Source organism: Mus caroli, chromosome 1 (genome assembly GCF_900094665.2).
Source record: "Mus caroli chromosome 1, CAROLI_EIJ_v1.1, whole genome shotgun sequence".
NCBI classification, from domain to species: Eukaryota; Metazoa; Chordata; class Mammalia; order Rodentia; family Muridae; genus Mus; species Mus caroli.
In genome coordinates, this window is record NC_034570.1 from 119658785 (window position 1) to 119673901 (window position 15117).

General features: G+C 42.9%; 1 protein-coding gene across 2 annotated transcripts in view; it reads right to left on the minus strand.

The window, feature by feature from the left end:
* The window catches only part of Zranb3 (zinc finger RANBP2-type containing 3), a 151669-nt gene that overhangs the window by 16520 nt on the left and 120032 nt on the right, over positions 1-15117 (minus strand). For both annotated transcript variants that reach the window (XM_021160555.1, XM_021160564.1), the window contains exons 13-14: positions 6380-6785; positions 3195-3392 (exon numbers count right to left, since the gene is read on the minus strand). In XM_021160555.1, coding sequence (XP_021016214.1) covers positions 3195-3392; positions 6380-6785 — 604 coding nt within the window. The remainder of the gene's footprint in view (positions 1-3194; positions 3393-6379; positions 6786-15117) is intronic.

Below are 15117 nucleotides of genomic sequence, written 5' to 3' on the forward strand. Positions count from 1 at the left end.
AACTGCAAAAGCAAATTCTTAGAAGAATGACCGACCTCTCTCACTAGGAAGCAGCTTTATATTTGGTTTGTGGATATGTGAATAGGGTCACCTATTATATACCATACAAACAGCTGGAGGCTGAAGACACTGCTGGTCTGCACCCCTCGGGACAAACAAAAGTCACAGCCAGAGGTGGCATGTTGGGTTTTGGCTAAGGTACTGTGTCACCGTTTAATGAGAGCTGTCTGCAGACCGTGGTCAGAAGAGCGCTTTGTAATCAGCGTGTCTTTATATTTGAAGATCTATGTGTTAATGTGTAAAGATAGAAATCATTCTTTGATGAAAGATATTTATAAGGTCAGTGCCATAGTAGCTGATACTTCTTGGGGGCTGAGAGTTGCATTATGGGAACATACCCTCTTCAGTGTTTCCACGAAGCATTATTTGATTGTTTGAGACTATAGATGGAGCTGACACAGCTCCCCTCCCTGTCTGCATGTTTCTAGTTAGAATGGAACTACAGCTCCAGAACAGCATGGATCTGTCTGGCTGTAAAAGAGGGAATAGAAAGAAAAATACAAACAAACAAACAAACAAACCTTCTTTCTGTTGGTTTCTCATGGAAATCCACATTTACTGGAAAGATCTGTAATGTATCTCTTGGATTTGTTCAGGTTGATGAGCTGAGAGCTCAGGAGGAAGGAAGCAGGGACAAGCACAAGGGAAATGCTAGTGTGTCTGCAGTGGATGAGGATGATACAGATCTGCAGGTTGTGTGGATTTATTAAAGAGTGTGTGTGTGTGTGTGTGTGTGTGTGTGTGTGTTTGTGTGTGTGTGTCTGTGTGTGAGCACTCGTGCAGGTCAGAAGACATTCTGCTATGTGGGTCAAACTCTTGTGGTCAGGGCTGGTGGCAAGGGCCTTTTCCTATCTACTTGCTGGGCGCAGCCTTGGTTTTTTGAGACAGGATTTCCTGTAGTCCAGGCTGACCTTGAATTCACCATGCAGCTGAGAACAACCTTGAACGTCTGTCTTGCTGCTGTACTGCCAGTGTGCCAGTGTGTACTGCCACACCTGGTTCATGTTTATGTCCAGCTAGCAACCCAGCATTTCCTAGCTCAGCTGACAACTGTCCAACAATTCTCAGACTAGCTCACTGAGTGGACGCCATCCTGGGCCCCAGGCTTCACTGGCACCTGGGATTGGTCTTGCAGCTGGAACAAAGAAACTCGAGACACACAAGAAGAGAAGCCGTCTCACTGCTGACTATTGTGTCTATTTAAAGGCCATGAAATCAGATCAGACAGCATGTACTCTAAGACACTTCTTGGGAAGACTCTGAGAGAAGGAAAAGGAAGGCCAAGGAGAAAAGGAAAACGGCACCCCTCACTCCGTTTTGTTTTGAGATAGTTTCCCTGTGTAGACCTCAAACTCAGAGATCCACCTGCCTCTGCCTCTTGAGTGCTGGGATTAAAGGTGTGTGTCACCACTGCCAGTTAGGGTTTTTTTTTTTTTCCTTTTAAAAAGATTTATTTATTTTATGTATGTGAGTACATTGTAGCTGTCTTCAGACACACCAGAAGAGGGCATCGGATCCCATTACAGATGGTTGTGAGCCAACATGTGTTTACAGGGAATTGAAATCAGAACCTCTGGAAGAGCAGTCAGTGCTCTTAACCACTGAGCCATAAATGAACATTTCATTTTGAAGCTATGAATCTTACTCCAAGTTGTATCAGTGTTAACAGCTGTTAACATAGAATGTTTTTAGGGGCCTCATCTAACAATTTAGAATGGTTTTAAGATGTATCCCAATCTGCATGTTACTAAGTACGTCAAAAAAGAAACGGATCCCAATTTACTCAGCATTTGCCAGCTGGCCCATGTACAACTACAGGCTGGCATTTAGTGACCACCATAGCTACAAGCAATGCAAACACGAACAAGCAATAAGTAAATACAACCTCAACACCAAGGGCTCTTCATTTGGTGTCTGTATCTGTGTAGAATGTGTGTATCTGCACCTGAATGCTGGGTTTAAAGGTGTGCATGTCACATCTAGTCCTGCACATGGGTGGTGAGGCTCAAACTCAGGAGTCTATGCTTGCAGGGCAGGGCAGTCTATGCTTGCAGGTTTACCCACTGAACCATCTCCCCAGCCCTGTTCAGAGAACACTGAAACACTTTCCTTGTTTCTTAAAGAAAAAAGAAAAAAGAAGAAGAAGAAGAAGAAGAAGAAGAAGAGGAGGAGGAGGAGGAGGAGGAGGAGGAGGAAGAAGAAGAAGAAGAAGAAGAAGAAGAAGAAGCAGCAGCAGCAGCAGCAGCAGCAGCAGCAGCAGCAGCGGCTGATTGAGCTTAGCCATCTAGAAGAAGAAGAAGAAGAAGAAGAAGAAGAAGAAGAAGAAGAAGAAGAAGAAGAAGAAGAAGAAGAAGAAGAAGAAGAAGAAGAAGAAGAAGAAGANGAAGAAGAAGAAGAAGAAGAAGAAGAAGAAGAAGAAGAAGAAGAAGAAGAAGAAGAAGAAGAAGAAGAAGAAGAAGAAGAAGCAGCAGCAGCAGCAGCAGCAGCAGCAGCAGCAGCAGCAGCAGCAGCGGCTGATTGAGCTTAGCCATCTCAGAGCATTCACTGCAGAACAGAGTAACGATTTGTTACCTGGCTGCTGGTTCCTCTCAGTCTGATTACTGTGACCTGATGCACTACCCAAATAAAAACAGCCCTCTCCCTGTCAATGAGCTTGCTGTGGTTGGGCAGGGCAACGTTTTGGTGGAAATAGCAATTTACTGGTTGTGATGCAATATAGTGTTGATTCCAGCAGAGAGCCATCTGGTATTTAAAGATGATTCTGAGAATGGTGGGTGTTTTAACATAGAAGGTTCTTAGGATAAAGTATCAATCACAAACTTAGTAATAGCGTTATGCATTAAGGTATCTAGAACTTATTGATTTAATTGGTTAGTTTTGAAACAGGGTCTCACATAGCCCAGGCTGGCCTCAGATCCACTCTGTAACCAAGGATGACCTTGACCTTGAAATCTTCCTGCCTCTTCCTCCTGAGTGCTGCGATTATAAGCTTTGGCCACCACAACTGGTTCATACAGTGCTGGGGACTGAAGCAGTAGACTCAGGCATGGTAGCTAAGAACTCTACCAACTCAGCCACATCGCTATCCCCGACACGGTTACTATCTGAGCACTAGAGACAGAAGCAGGACGTACCAATCCCTGGCTGAGATGGCAGTCTGTCTTCCCCTCCACCTTCCAATGCCTCTTCCTTGCTATTAGCCGACTGCTCAGCTTCCAACCGTTCAGGGCATTGCTTTTCACACTCCAAACCAGCTTGGTCACTTTTGGAGGTGCTTTCCTGAGCAGCATCTTCATCACTTTTGTTGTTATCCTGAAGATGGTTGAGGCCAGCTAGGATTACAAAAATATAGTAATTTAAATATAACAAGCACAGATTAAAGGGTCACAGCTCAATTTTATTAAAAAAAAATAAAGTTAACAATGTTTATTCAGACTTATAAAACATTTATCAGGAAGGGACTGTTTGTCTTGCCTTCTGAAGGTTCCTTTCAAAATGCATGGATACAGAAAAATGTAATCAAACAATAAAGAGTGTATCTACAGATGAGGAGGGTGGAGAGAACCGGAGGCAGGGAGGGCAGCGAGGAGAGGGTAGAATCCAGAACTGGAATAGAGCAATAGTAGATTATTACACATAGCATAGGCTGACAGGGCTATGTCTGAGAGCCCTATCTAAGCTCGGGGCTGCTGCTGAGCCTAGCCCAGGGGTTTACACCATTGGATATACTGTGGATGGAATTAGAGAGGATTATAGACCTTTAGACAGAGGATTAATGATCACAGTCTGACTCCCTTGCCCCCAGGTCTCATCATGTAGCCTTGGCTGGTTTGGAACTCATACAGATCCATCTACTTCTCCCCGCAAAGAGCTATGGTTAAAGGCATATGCAGCCATGCCTAGCTGATGCCCATTATTAAAGGGTGTTTCTGACTGTTCTGCAAGTAAAGATTCCAAAGGGTAAGAGGGGAGGATGCTACTTGGTCTTGATAAAGCTGCTGATGGCTTTCAGTGGCAGCAACAGGCCTAGGAGTTGGTATAGTCATGAATTTTGGAGTTTAGCAACTGAGAGAAGGTGAGGAGATCAAAGATACCATTGATACTATTTTCAAATTTTTAAATTTATTTTCATTTAATGCATATAGATATTTTACCTGCATCTATGTCATTGCACCATTTGTGTACAGGGTTCGTGGAGGCCTGAAGATGGTATCAAATCCTCTGGGACTGCAGTTAAAGACTGTTGTGCAGTTAAAGCCATGTGGGTGATGGGAAGCTGGGTCCTCTAGAAGTATAGCCCAGACAGCCTGCCTGCCCACCGAAGGTTGACATCTGGTGTCTTCTTCAGTAATTTTCCACTTTATTTTGGTCTCTCATTGAACCCAGAGTTAACTGATTTAGCTTTGCTGGCTAGCCAGCTGGTGAGTTCCAGAAATCTGTCTTTCTCAGTGTTCCCAGGGTGGGGATGTATGGTGTACCTGCCTTCTGTGTAGGTGCTAAGATTCAAACTTGGGTTCCCCACCGCCCACCCCCCCGCAACCACCACCACTAAGACATAGTTTCTCTGTGTAGCCCTAGCTTTCTTGGCTCACTCTGTAGACCAAACTCAGAGATCCACCTGCCTCTGACTCCCAACTGCTAGGATTAAAGGCAGCACCATGCCTCAAACTTGGATCTTAATGCTTATGCAGCAAGAAGCTGACTACCTCTTCAGCCCTAAGAATTCTAGCCTGGAACATGTTAACCTTGAGGACCCCACTGGGTACCAGAGCAGAAATGTTTTGTAGGTTACATTGGATAAAACCACTCTGGCACTCAAATCAGAGATATAAAGTTGGGCAATTTCAGCTGTTGGTTGTTAAATATTATCATTCAGTGTATACTATGCCTTATTGATTTCAAAGCAGCTTTCACAAACTGCAGCAACCATATGGCTCCTTTAATGTTTTTGGATTCTACTGTTTCTTCAAGAGTTTTAAGAAAGCAATATTAAAATTTTAATTAGTATTCATCCTGCCCTTTAATACCTTGTGGGTACAAACAAATCAAGGTATGAGATCATTATGCCAATTGTAATAATGTAAACCTGACCACTGTCATGTTGAAATGCACTGTTACTTGACATTCTTATCTTTTCCCTAAGCAGGCTACTTCATGCTCACAACTGGAGTTTATTTTTTCAGGTTTCTTGGCAGGCTGCTTATTCAGTCACAGGTCTAGAAACTTTCACTGTTGTTCCTAGCATCAAAAGGGAAAGTGAGAACTACCAAACACATAATAAACTAGGATTTTTTTTTTCTAAGCTAGTCCCTTTCTACTCTTGCTGTGAGCTGACTTTACAAGTTGTTTTATTTTGATTGCACCAGCTGGGATTGCAGGGGGTCACGTTAACTGTGGCAAGGACATCGCATGGAGAGAGTGTGTGGTTCTGGTTTGGTTTCAGAGAACATAACAAACACAACTACCCAGATGGCCACTTGTCAATCTTGATAGAGTTCTCAGAAGTGAGAGAGCAAAGACTCCGATTCTGTACTTTCCTTCAGATTAACACTGAGAGGAGGAGGAGTGGGAAACTATAACATTAGAGTTCTCTTAGTTCTGTCCTGGCTAGAGCCTGCTGTTAGAAGAATGAATATATAGGAGAACCACTGTGAACAACTATACCATTGTTAAAATAACCTATTTCTAGTTTCCACAACTGTCAATGTGGCATTTTTCATTGCCATAAAAATATTCTCTGGAACTGAAAACAGTGAGAATACTAATATTTCTGATATTTTTCTGTTACATTGTATTTATTCTGCATGTTTGTATTGGTTGGATTCTTTTAATAAGACCTGAAGGAGAGCTTATGAGTTGTCAAGCAAGAAATATGGCACAATGAATACTGAGCAGGCCAAGTAGTTACAAAATGATTCTATTTAAATATAAAAACCATCTAATTTCCTTAAAAACAAGAATATCTACTTCTTTCATAACAGCAGGTCTGTGATGGGCAGCACATTTGCTACCATAGCAACAAGGCTTCTCCTGCCCACTGAGCTCACATCCTGTTGACATTATTCAGAAATGCCCATTTGTGCCAAGTTAATGCCAAGCCAGTGGCACTCAGAATATATATTCTTGACAGAACTAGGAGTCATTCACATTCCACAGGGGATGAATTTACAGTCTTTACTCAGTGAAATTCTTATTCTATTTTAAGGGCTGTAGGCCCTGCTGAGTCATGGGGCACTTCTGTAACACTAGTACCCAAAGGCTTGGGTGGTCTTTAGGGCACCCTCCCTGCCAGCCTCACCTCTACCTTCTGTGCACTCACCAGCTCTGCTCCGAGGGTTCTCACACATCTCACAGTATGGAAGGCCTGGGTTGTTGAGGAATGTGCAGAAGCCACACTGCCACCCCTTCTCAGGAAGGGCTGGAGAAGCCAATGGGGGCTTGACCTCATGGACAACTTCCATGGATGTGGCTCTGGCTTGCAAGGACGGTCCTTCCTTCAGGGCACTGCTGTGGTCCTCGGTGCTCAGGGACTTCAACCTTTTAGCTTCAGGCTCACACCCATTTTTGTCAGCAGTGCTATCACTTGTAGCCATTTTTCTAGGGTTCGAGGCCACTGTAATCTTCTCCTTGAATGCCTCTGGGTCATCACAGGTCGTTTCCAACTGTCTCCTTTTCAGTTTTGGTAAGAAGAATGATCGGATATCATGCTGTTTCTCTTTTTCAAACTGAAATCAGCCAACAGTTATGAAATGAGGAAACAACTGTTCTTCCTAAATGAAAGAACTTAGCATTTTCATTAACCAGACTGACTGGAAATGAATCCAATTATAGTGTCACTCTTCATAAATACACATAACTCAGTAGAATGAACACAGTCATGCACTGAATGAATATAGCCACATGCTTCCTATGTGTCTTTGCTTAGCATGTACTGTGTGCTGAACTCATTCAACCCTTATGCTTGCCCTGTGAAGGAGGCTTCGGGTGAGGAAATTAGATAGAGAAGTTATAAAATAGAAATATACTTTATACACTATCTTCCTTAGATGCCCATCTGGTAAAAAGGGGAATTGCATATGTAGAAATTTTAGCAAATAAAATAGTATTTTAAGTCAAAAACCTAGAAAAATACTTCCATGGCCAAACTGTAAACACACTGTATATAAACTATATGATACTCATATTAAAACATTATACTGACCAGGAAACATTTTTCAAATAGCATTAAAATATTTATTCTGACTACTACATGCATATGCATACACATGAATGTGCACTCCCACATGTATTTCACATACCCGCAAACATACAAACACACAGACACAAAGCACACTGACACCCACAAATGAAAAAAGAAAAGCTTTCCTTTGTTTTCAAGGGTTTCATTAACTTCTAACTTAGTATTCTAAAACTTCATAATTACCTACATCTATCTGTGTCTATATAATCTATAAGCATATGCCTCAAAATTCTACTTGCACTCAGGATACTCTATGCCATGTGAATAACATTTTTCCTCTTGTACATTTTCATGATTTCTTTGATAATTTCTTCCTTTCCATTTTGTCTTTCCTTATTTCCTGGGATCTGTTAGTCTAATGTTGGGTGTGCTATCCTTGGCATCTAATTAGTCTCATGTTTTCCTTTTCCCTCAAAATTATTAAGCTTTCCTCTGCTTAGCTTCCCTCTCAGGTACAGAATTTTTAAATTTGGCAGCCATGTGCATTTTTAAATACGTTTATTTACTATGCATATGTATGATGTGGATCTGTGTGGACACTTGGGTGCTACAGTACATGTGTGGAGGTCAGAGGACAGCTTGTAGGAGTTAGTTCTCCCTAAATCTGTGTCATCAGGCTCGGTGGCAAGTGCCTGCCTTCCTTGGGTGAGCCATCTCCCCAGCATGGTAGTTGCTTGCATTTAGCACCTAACAGTGGCTTCTTGTTCCCTGTTCCTTTTTCACAGGGTTCTGCCTTCACTCACATTTGCAGTATTCAAGTCTGAAGCTCCTAGCCAGAGCTTTTGAAAGGTTATCTTCAGTATCTGTTTTAGTGCTTACCTATTACTTCCTTGCCCTTTCCTTCTAAGACAGTCAGTGGCCCTTGGTTATGCCTTCACATAAAGCGCAACAGGGAGGAGGCTGGTGAAATGGTTCACTAGGTAAAAATGTGTACTGTGCAAGTCCCCCAATCTGAGTGCAATCCCTGGAGACCTCAAAGGGAACCCCCAAATGCATGGGATGGAAGGGCTGCCATGCAACTCAGGACACACCGGGCTGAGCACATCCTGGTTGCATGCGGGAATTAAAAATGTGCTGGGAGGGACCTGGAGTGATCATAACTTCTCACTCTGAACTCCCAGTTTCTGACTTATTACATACAAGATTGATGTCTTCAGTTATGAAATAGGAAATACACGGAGATAAACTGGTTAGCTGGAAGATCAAAAGAAAAGAGGGCAGGAAATAGCATGCTTAGACATATGAGGCCCTGTGGGTGCTGGAATAAGTTTGAGGAGGGGCAGGAAGGAGAGAGAATATGGATAAATAAACCAGTGAGTGAGAGTATGAATGAAAGAGAGTTGGCCTGGACATCTAGGAACCACTCACATGCAGGTGGAGAAGGCAGCAGGAATGAATGTCCAGCCACACGGAGGCAGTTTGAGAAGAGAAGAAAAGTTGAAATGAAGACAGGAAAACATTAAGGATGGATGAAGGCAAGAAGTCAGATGAACTCACACATGGTAAACAGGGGAAGACTTAACCTTCCATGTTTAAACCCAGTGCAGTTTCAACTCAGGTGTGTGTGTGTGTGTGTGTGTGTGTGTGTGTGTGTGTTGGGGGGGGGGGTGATGCTCTTCAATTTTGGGCTGTTTTCCTGGGCTACTTTTGCTTTTTCTATCTTTTCTTCCTGAGCCTTCCCCCCTCTCCTTTTCTGGGTGGTTTCCTCTTTATCTTTTCTTTCCTTGTTAAATTATTAATTTTGGCATTATAAAATATTAGTTTCTGTCCGTTTGCTGACCTTTCCTTAGTTTGTTTCATAGACATAATAATTTCTTTTCTTTTTCTGTGGCTATTAAAGACATTTCTGCTTTGTGTTTTTCTGCTCCCTTCAGGTCACTGTTTGCTGTGTTGGTGGCCCTTTCTTGGCATAGCGAACCCAGCTTTGCACAATGCTGGTGGCCTCTCACTACCACAACAACTCTGAAGGATCACATACAGGGCCTGAAAGAACGATTTCCTTAGTTAAGCTATTGCTAGAAAGATTTCCTTCCCATTTATTATTCTGCAGAGTGTGCACACATGCAGTGCATGTATGTGTGTGTGAGGGAGGTCAGACGACGGTGTGCAGGGCTTGGTTCTCGCCTTCTACCGTGCACTTTCCCAGGGTTAAACTCAGATCAGGAGGCTTGGCAGCAGGGATCCTGATCCACTGAGCTATCTTGCCAGCCCTAATTACACTATTTAATGTGTCTGCTCATATTTAAGAAGTTACACAAAGAAGTCTTTACAGTATAGCTATCAATAATGGTTCTGTTGAAGACCTTATAGCTCCAAAGAGGATTCTTGGTCTAGTATAGTATGGTTGGGTCCTCAAATGACACACAGGGAGCAGATCAAACAAAAGTGATAAAAAGTCTTACATTAACTGAAGTCTTTCCTTCCATCTGTTTGTTTTCAATTTAGTGAGATTGCCCCCAACTGCCTCTTTTTCTTAGATAAGCAGTTTAAAACTGTTTTTTTTTTTTTTTTTAATGAAAAGCAAATGAAGCACTTTTCAGTGGGATGGCTATTCTTGGTTGTCAACTTGACTACATCTGGAATGAACTAAAACCCAAAATGGAAGGCATACCTGTGAGGGATTTCTGCTTAATTTGAAGTAGGAAGACCACTTCTAATCTCGATCTCTGAGGTAGGAGAACTTGCCTTTACTTCAGATCTTTTGAGAAGGGAGAAGACATGCCTTCAATCCAGACCTTGCCGTGGGAAGACACACCTTTAACTCAGATCTAATCTGGGCCTTGCCTTCTGCTGGAAGCCTAGGTAAGAACTTAGAAGGAAGCTTTGCTCTTTGCCTGCCTGCCCTTGCCTTTCTAGCAAGTCCATTCCTTCACTAGCGTTGGAGCCTACTTCTCAGGATTCCAGGATATACCTAAGTGTAGGTGAGACATCCGGCCTCATGGACTGAGCTACTCCTGGACTCTTGGACTTTCCTTTCACAATCAGCCATTGTTGGATTAGCTGGACCACAGCCTATCAGTCGTTCTAATAAATCTCCTTCCTATACAGATAAAGACTCACTCTACAAGTTGTTACCGAACCCTGACTAATACAGTCAGTATAGTTAGATATGAAATGCACATTGGTGAGCCAACACATACATTCAACTGTGTTTAATCCTATCAGAATCTCTTGACTGAATCTCTCTGTTTTACTGCATTATCATTTTTGTGTGCCCCTGTGTGGAAGCCTAAGATGTAGGTTGCCTTTGTTGATCACTTTCCCCTTTATAAGTGGAAGCAAGGTCTCTTACTAAACCCAGTGTTCACTGTTTTGGCTTTTTGGGTTGGCTAGCCTGTCCCGATGAGCCACATCTCTGCCTCCTTTGTGCTGGGGTTATATAGTTGGGTAACCGTGCATACCAGACTAGTGGCTTCTGGACACCTAAGCTCTAGTCCTCACACAATTGATTCTCTCACAAATTCATCCCTAGGCCTCTAGTCTACATTTCAAATAATTAGACTTTCCTTCCCAGCTCACCATCAAAAAAAAAGTGTACCAGACTTCGAAAGCAGTCTTCCCAACAAAATCCCTTAAAGAGATCTTCCCACAATGAATTCTCAGGTCTTTTGAATATAACAGTTCCTTATTAAGTAAGCAACTGACTTATGCTATTTTTAATTTATTTATTATTATATGTAAGTATACTATAGGTATCTTCAGACACACCAGAAGAGGGCGTCAGATTTCATTACGGATGGTTGTGAGCCACCATGTGGTTGCTGGGATTTGAACTCAGGACCTTCAGAAGAGCAGTCAGTGCTCTTAACTGCTGAGCCATCTCTCCAGCCCGACTTATGCTATTTTTTTAAAAGATATCTTTTTATTACATTGGGAGAGTAGCATTTGAGAAATTCTCATTTTTGGCTAAAGGGAATGGAGAGGGTTGCTCAGTGGTGAGAGACTGCAGTCAAAACTAGAAGTCAGCCTTTGCCATGCTAGCGGTCACCAGTAGTGTGTGGTAGTGAGGAGGTGACTCAAGTGCATGTGCTGGTCTGAAACCACTTGCCACTGGGTATTACAGACTGAGACTTCAGCAAATCAAGTCCAGGAAGGAGGAAGTGGCTGGAAATAAATCACTGTAATAATTTCTCAAACCAAAGGATATGCCAAGAATATAATTCTTGCAAATAGTGCGTGATCAGTGAGGACTCTAGCTAATTTTGTAAGGATGGTTGATTTGGATAATGAGGAAGTCTGTCAGAGGTAATGAAACTTACATACAGTATCTGGCTGCGGGGCTGCCAGAAGCGGGAAGGGCTGGCCAACCAGAGCTTTCCTTTACAGCCCTCAGTTAGAAACCTGATTCCTACCATCAGCTGAACTTTCTGATTAGAGCCTCTGGGCAACTGAGGAGGAAGTTACTGAGGAGGGCTTTTATGACATGGAGCAGCTATGACTGGCAGGAAAACAAAGACAGAAAATCTCTGTGATACATCCTAGAGGTAATTATATATGCTGGCTGGGAACAGAGAAGGGTTAGTGATCTATGTCCTTGCAAGCCACAGACAGCCTCTAGGGTCTGGGAAGCCTCTGCAACTGACCGTATACACTTGTTTGAACCATGCGTGCATTTTGTGGGAGAAGGTCTTTATTCCCTTATGGTCTCAAAGGAACTCAGGATCCAACTAAGGTGAAGTCATGAGAATACAACATCTTCAGACACACTTATGGTGTTACTAGCTCCATTTCCCTCACCTTGTGAATGTGGGTAAAGAGGGACTGGGTGTTCCCAAGTGAAAATGCACACTAGTAGTAAAGGAAACACACATAGGAGTATATGGCTCTATGTGTTGCAGTTGTGCATGTGTGTGTATGGTAGGAGCAATGCTCCTGACTCTACAGGAAGGCTGAAGGACACTGCTGTATCCTGTTGTATTTCTCTCTGACTTGAGCTCTCTCCCTTGAGCTAAGGCTTCTCACTAAACGTAGAATTCACCACTTTTCAGAAGGGACTGGTAGGTAGCAAGCCCCAGTGGTCCTTCTATGTTAGTTCCCCACAGTGCTGAGGTTGTAGGTGTTGGGGGCCATGCCCAGCCCTTTAAGTGGGGGCTGGGAATCTAGACTCTGGGCTTTGTGTTTGCACAAGTACTCTTATCCACTGAGTCATCTTCCCACCCCAAGGGAACTAAGTGTGAATTTTATTTTTTCTTTTTTGAGAGAGGATATCATATATCCTGGGACACCACTGTGGTGGGACAATGGGTGGAGGCCACCATTTCTGGCTTCCTGTTTTGCAGAAGTAGCTGAGTACTTGTAGATTCCTCTGGCTTCAAAGGCTAATCCTTTAAAGTGTGATGGGCACACCTGCAGGGTGACTCCTGTGCTCTGCCTGCCACTGCAACTCTACTCTGAGAAAGAGCTGGCACAGGAGTGGTCACACAGCGGAGAGTGGGACACTGGATGAGGTGAGTAAAGAAAACATGCACAGAGTCCAGGAAACCACTGTACCAGGAGGATGTAAGGAACTCAAACGTAGAAGCTGGAGAGGGCGTAGGGGGTTGAGAGCAAGGACTCTTACAGAGGATTCAAGTTTGGTTCCTAGCACCCACATCACACCGTTCACAAACACCTGTAATTCCAGCTCCAGAGGTTCCTACGCCTCTGGCCTCCATGGGCACTAGTACTCCCAAGCACACACCCATTCACACCCACACTAACAAAGCCAGACAAAACCTTAAAGAAAAAGAACTCAAAACACCATGCAGCTGAACACAAAATACACTGTCCTTAGTACTTGGAGATGAGACGCAGTGATGGCACTGTGTACAGACAGGACATCCAGCAGGCAGGCAGGTGTTTGGGACATGGAGAGTTTAGTCAGGGGACATAGTTTCTTATATGATACTGATTTGTAGACAAATACACTATATTAAGTTCACAGGTCTGCAAGATACTGGCAGAAGCAGGTATGGAACACTGGCGAAGGGAGGAGGACCAGGAGTTCAAGGGCATCCATGGCTACAGAGGCCCAGAAGCTTAGGATATATAAAAGGCTGTTTCAAAAACAAAACAAAACAAAACAAAACAAAACGCTTCCAGTGATTTTTTTTTTTTTTGAGATAGAGTTTTATGTACTTTGGGCTGGCCTTGAACTTGTTATATAGCAGAAAGAAAAGTCCAACTCTTGACCCTCTTGCCTTGAGGGCTAAGACTGTATGCAAGAGCCACAATACCCATTTCTCTAACGATTTCTGTTTTGTTTTCTGAATTTTACTGTTGAGCTGAGTTTTCTGATGAACATCCATTTTTAGTGTTGGTCACTGTTGGAACATGGTTCAGGAATGCAGTCATGTGAGAATTCTGAGGGCTGTGAGCACACTCCAAGGAAACAAGAATTTGAAGGCCTGACCTCAGGTTCTTCAAAACACAGAATTGTTCTTGGAGTGTCTTGTCATCTCCTCCCAGGTGCAGGAGTGGGTTTATGTCAGATTACTCATTATTGCTGGCTGATGTTATTCTGTTAAATATTTAACTCTCCTATCTATGCCTCTATGGAAAAACATGTCTTTACGACATGTGACTTGTCCTTATGATTGTATTCAGCGTGAACTCGCAGGAACTTTACTTGGGTGACCTTTCTTAATCCTCAGATCATAAATTGTCTGATGCTTTGAATAAAGTTGGACATTATACGAGACTTTACTCTGCCTTACTTACTCACTCACGGGCTCCATTCTCCCAAGTCCCACCCACCTCTAGGGATGTGGCAGTGACAGTCTGGAGCTCTCCTTGGATCCATGGCTCAAAGCATCTGAGGAGAAGGTACTACTATCTCCCAAACAAACATGTTTTCTAAAAACATTTGTCAACAATGTAACTTCCCCGTGACTTACAGGTTAAGGGCTGTTGGTCTCACCACAACAGCCCAGGATCTCCAAATATCAATATCCATCCTGACAGCTTAATGTTTAGCACTCAAATCATACTGCCAGGCTGATTATTGTTTTTAAAACACAATTTATTAGTTTTAATTTTGTGTGTATGAGGGTTTTGCCTTGTATGTATGTCTGTGTACTAAAGCGTGTCTGGTGCCCAGAGGCCAGAGAGGGTGTGGACCTTCTGCTACTGGAGTTATGGTTGTGAGTTGCTACATCCTGGGAGCTGGGAACTGAACTCAGGTCCTCTGTAATAGCAGCCAGTGCTCTTAATCATGAGTCACCTCTCCAGTCCTGCAGCCCAGGCTTTGTAATGAATGACTTTATTATTTCTACCCTTTTTTTAGAGAGGCAGTAACACAGAAAGATAAAATATTTTTATGAGCTAGCAAAGCTATTTTATTGAATAGCTTATGGCATTCTTGCATTTAGAAAAGTCACTGTAGTAATACTATGGACAAATATCTAATTTATCAGGACTATTTGTCCTTTAATTATGGCAAATGAGTCTCTGTAGGTATGATAAGGAACTTAAAAGTAGGCATTTCTAAACAGGTGATAGGATCTTACTTGACAGACATTTTCATCATAAGTGAGAATCCCAGAAATGAAGCCACACCTATGTTCCAGAGCCTACAAGGGCTAATTGACTGATTAGAACTTCCTGGACGGTGGGGGAGATAAAAGTTGCAAATTTGGAGCCAAAACCCATCTTGGGTAAATTTTCGTATCCAACTCCCTCCTCTGTTGGATACCACACAGCCTAGAACTTGCAATGCAGACCAGGCTGGCCTTGCACTTGCGGAACCTTTCTGCTTCTGCCTCCTGAGTTCTCGGATTATAGGTATGTACTACCATGTCTGGCTCCCTGACCTTCTTCTTTTTTTTTTTTTTTTTTTT